The sequence below is a fragment of the Carassius auratus genome, unplaced genomic scaffold, assembly GCF_003368295.1.
Source record: "Carassius auratus strain Wakin unplaced genomic scaffold, ASM336829v1 scaf_tig00214017, whole genome shotgun sequence".
NCBI lineage: Eukaryota > Metazoa > Chordata > Actinopteri > Cypriniformes > Cyprinidae > Carassius > Carassius auratus.
The window spans coordinates 20,485-25,117 of record NW_020527494.1 but is presented as its reverse complement, the minus strand read 5'-3'; the positions used below and the strand labels follow the sequence as shown (position 1 = coordinate 25,117).

General features: G+C 43.8%; 1 protein-coding gene across 1 annotated transcript; it reads right to left on the bottom strand.

Moving 5' to 3' along the window:
* Window positions 1-2,593: 2,593 nt before the first annotated feature.
* Window positions 2,594-4,633, bottom strand: LOC113090767 (zona pellucida sperm-binding protein 3-like). Its single transcript, XM_026256348.1, has 9 exons — window positions 4,531-4,633; window positions 4,084-4,496; window positions 3,725-3,843; window positions 3,538-3,641; window positions 3,289-3,466; window positions 3,076-3,193; window positions 2,914-2,996; window positions 2,762-2,853; window positions 2,594-2,692 (listed from the first exon to the last, which is right to left on the bottom strand). Exons 1-9 carry the CDS (start codon window positions 4,616-4,618, stop codon window positions 2,613-2,615), a joined length of 1,275 nt encoding a protein of 424 aa, XP_026112133.1. The 5' UTR covers window positions 4,619-4,633; the 3' UTR covers window positions 2,594-2,612.

Below are 4,633 nucleotides of genomic sequence, written 5' to 3'. Positions count from 1 at the left end.
TCTCTTTGTCTATTGTTTTGGTTCGACAGAATCCGGGATTACGTGCCTCTTCCCAGTTGTTTTTTCCTCGCACCATTAAACCAAGGCATTCCTTTCTCCATCCTCCAGTTGTTAACCTGGGGCAGCACAAGGTTCCCCTATTTTAATTTGTCTTCCAAACGGTAGTTTGGCTCCCGATATTCACAATATAAAGTTATGTGGATTACTTGCGGCTTTTGTTTTAAATCCAGCTCAAGTTTTAAATGGAAATCAATTCTCGACTGTCTTGAAGCAAACACGAAACCGTGTCAATTGTCCTCAACTCAAAGTAATGCTATTAAAGGGATCCTCCTCCCCAAAATGAAAATGGTGTCACTAATCACTTACCCCCGTGTCGTTCCAAACCTGTAGAAACTTCATTCGTCTTTGGAACACAATTGAACCCCTTACTTGTCACCCCCCCATTTTCAGCATGGAGACACGAATGACATGCCCAAAATTAAAAGGTTGCTGCTAAGGAGTCTTTCTTACTAGATACATAATCAACATCGGTTCACACAGCTGACACCTCAAAGTTTACTGTTCAGGAATCAGAATTACTTAGACGGTTATAAAAGAGATGTATGTAAGCTCAAACATGTCAGTAAAAATATTAAAAACCTATTTAAAAGTGATGTAGGATATGATTTTAGATACATAATGAAGCTAAAGCCACAAGTCTACTAATACTTCATTTTGACATTTCAGAATATAATCTCACAAAGTGTGAATTTTATGAAACCTTTTCTAAGACCGTGTCATGTGTGTTTTTAGAGAAGGCTAGTAAAATTGATTTATGACTCCTGGAATGCAATTATCTCTTGTTTGGACCGGCAAAACTGCCCCATTCATGATTCTATTGTTGTTACAAAACGAGCCTTTCACACATGGGCCAGGTATGACACAAAATCCTGATTCTTCATTTATCATTATTCCAGTATCCATTTACCCCACTATTATCAAAAGCCTTACTATAAAATTACAACAAAACATTTTCTTACAACCTTTGACAAAATGATTACAAAATGCATTATGAAGAAGAACTGCACCTGCTATGTAGCTGCATTAGAGCTAACGTTAGCATCAAGCTACATAAGACTATTCATGAAAATTAACCGATTGTTTGTAATAACCTCCTTTTGCGATCACATGTGGAATTTTACTGCTGTAAAAATATGCTATTTATAGCCTTTTACGTCGCTGCACAAGTTAGCATTTCAGATGTACATTTATGTTATAAAAACGCCCAAAATCACATACCATTAACTAACGTAATCGTGTGTTAATTATTTGGATATTTCATGGGTACAGAGGTTTCTCTGTGTTGTTGTGGTCAGACATCAACACAGATGTGTACAGGAAATGCATCATGGGTAGGATGGGGCGGGATATGATGCACAGTTATGATGGACAAGACACGGGCGAATCCGGTCTCTGTCAGCAGAGAGGTTTGACGTGCTGTGAAAGTAAAACAATAATCTGGGGCCGGTGACTATCCTTGACAGCAAAGGGGTTAAAGATATTTTGGATGAAAACCGGGAGGCCTGTGACCATCCCATATACTGCCAAGGTCCAGAAAAGCACCATCGGAATTACCCATCTGCCATCAGTGGATGAACCGTAACGTTAGGAAGCGAGGAGAACATATGCTTGTGGCGCGGCTGACACAGAAGAACGTACACAGTCTGACTACTCCGAGGATGCTTTTCTGGACCTTGACAGTGCATTTTACTTGGCAGCCTGTGGGCCAAATCACAAGCCTCCTGGTTTTCATCCAAAATAAGTGGGGTTCCGAAGATGAACGAAGCTCTTATGGGTTCGGAACGACTTGGGGGCAAGTGATGACGATCTTCATTTTGGGGTGGAGTATCCCTTTAGTATTGAAACCGCCCAAGATGTTGCACAAGTGACAAACCAAAAAAGGTCATTCACTGGGAGTCAATTCGTCAATGATTTTTCAGAATTCTAACTGACCTGCTACTGCACAAAAAACCCCTTACGTCAGTACAGGTTCGGCACACCAAATACTAAACTTAAGCGATGCCTGCCGTTTTCCTAAAATGTAAAGCCTATAAATAACCCATCTGAAGGTGGAAAACGTGGTGCCAGTGTTGATACTGGGAGTGCGCTTCTATTGTACATGGATTTAAAAAGCATGAGAGATGTCAACAAAGAGCATTAGGAAACAAATTTAACTGATCAAACCTATTTGGGGGATGCAAGGGGGAAATTAAACTGCTCATTTGAAGTTACCAACACGAAGAAAATCAAGTTCACTGCATAAGATGCACGCAAAAATCTGCAGTGCTTCAAGGAAGTGGACGTTCACGCAGAACTCTTTTGGCACAAGTGCCAATTAACAGAATTCCCTTTACAGCATCATGGGCAATGTATTCCACCTTTACAGTACTCCTAAAAAAGGGAGCTCACAGCAGGTCCCTTTAAAAGGTTTATTAACTTCCCTAACGAGAAAAGGGAGCCTTTCCTTCTGGCAAGAGAATAGGTACAGTAGGACTACCCACTTCCTCGCACAAAATCAATTGGTTAAACTAGACAAGAAAAACAGAAACGAGAATAAGTTTGCTCCCCCACATTTATTGAAGACCAGCTAAAGTCTTCTTGTGCTCTTGAACCACTACAGGACCGAGCGAGGCCTTCCCTTCCCACCGAAGGCCTAGAAAAAGCAGACACCAAAGTTAAGTGCTTGAAGGGTCAAAAACCAAGCTTAAAAGCACCTTCCTACCTCCAAAAGGAGAAGCAGCAGTTCCACCATCAGGACCACATGTTGAGTCACAGCAACCACAAACCTGGTTGTTCCCATCAGCAGCAAGCCACCTGCAATACGAAAAATCAGACATGGCACCTTTAATGTATTCGTAAGTGGCATGAACATACCCATTGGCAAAGGAACAGGATTTGTGGAGCGCGTCACTAGGTGCAGAAGCAAGAGTGGCCTTCAGAACACACGTCATGTAGATCTGCAAGAGACACCACGGGTAAGGGGACACAAACCAAAGCAAATGGGAGAGGTCATTCTCCAACACTCATAATACATACAGAAGGACTGGATCCCCCCTGGAACATGAAGGCCTCCAGCTGGAACCGGATTTTGTCTTCCTGGGATCGAGGCATGAAGCGCGAGCTGGAAGCGGTGACCTTGGCATCCACAAGACATCTAAGGAGTAAAAAGTAGTTGTCAGGGACAAAGCGGTTACAAGGAGCAAACTCGAGAACAAGTCAACTCTGCAGCATCTGGTGACATGAACACACCCATGATTCTCAATGAACAAATATCTCGGAAGGGCGTTCACATCAGGTACTTGGGTGGCCACACAGCTGTCCACAAACACACGCAGAGGGACGTGGTTGTATACCTTCACAGATGCCTCAACATTAATAACGTCACCCAGGAAGTAAGAGTTTGAAGGCCTCTCATAGGACCAGTCATCTGCAAGAGGGAAGAACTGCTTAGGCACAGCCTCGTTCAGAAGGCAGAAGGTCTAGAGAAACTGCACAAACCAGTCATGAGCTTCAGGGAGAACACCAAGACTTCTTCACCAGCCTCCGTTGAGGCATAAGGGACCCAAGTTGGCTTCAAGGCACTACTGCTGACATTTTGAAACCTGCAGTTCAAGAAGTGACCAATTAAATGGGCTTGCAGTTCCACCACTGCAAGCAATGCCACAAGTCACAAAAGGTCGCTTACCTTTGATAGTGGCATTGAACTCCAATAACTGCACCACCTGCACGGGTAATCGGAGTGCCAGCAAACGCCTCAGGAGTGTAGGTAAGGGCAAAGGTGTAGACAAGCTCATCCTTGGTCATCTATAGGAGACTGACGTTGTTACCAAGAGGGTTCTCCGAAAAAGAGAACCCATTCCAAAAGGCATCTTAGCAAGTCATGCCATAACACTTGGTTACCCGAGTAAGCAGTTATTAAGAGTCTTTCCCACTATAAGAGAACCGTCCCATGGATGGTTCCCTGAATCTAGAACGTCGATACCAAAACAAGGGCCCCATTTTTAGTAGGGTTCAATAAATCTAGTAACACTTAACAGCTCTTACCATCAAGACACTGTTGCAGTCCTGCAGTTCATTCTCAAAGAAGAGCACCTTAGAGCCTGGGACCAAACCGACAACAGGACATCCTCCCAGAGTCAGACCAGATGGCTGGATCAGTTCACCATTGCTAAACAAGTCCTGCTGTACCTCCACATGAATCCGGTTCTCACCGCATTGAATAGCTACACTACTGGGGGTCACAGGTTGCCTCAAATGGAAATCCACCGCCATCTCACTCGGCACTTCTGGAACAATGGGAAACCTCCAGTCCAGAGGCTTCACTGGACCCTGCAACACCTGCTTCTCCTGAAGACCAAGAGGCTCTTGTGCAAATCCTCTGTAGTCGAGACTCTGAAACAGAGAGGCCTTCTGCAAAGTGTTCCCGAGCACTTGAGAAGAAACAGGCACTCTGGAAGCTGGATATGATTGATGCTTCTTGCTTTTTGGAACTTTGACTGGAACTCAAACTTCCAATAGCATTCTTCAGATCAAACACCACAAGCACAACCAGCACTAACAGACATTGCAAAAGACCCATCCTGACAAACGTTAA

Coding starts and splice junctions, on each gene's coding strand:
- LOC113090767 (XM_026256348.1), bottom strand. CDS start 4,618: ATGGGTCTTTTGCAATGTCTGTTAGTGCTGGTTGTGCTTGTGGTGTTT. Junction 3,642..3,724: donor GTTCAATGCCACTATCAAAG/GTAAGCGACCTT, acceptor CTTGAACTGCAG/GTTTCAAAATGTCAGCAGTA. Junction 2,854..2,913: donor TCCTGTTCCTTTGCCAATGG/GTATGTTCATGC, acceptor TTCGTATTGCAG/GTGGCTTGCTGCTGATGGGA.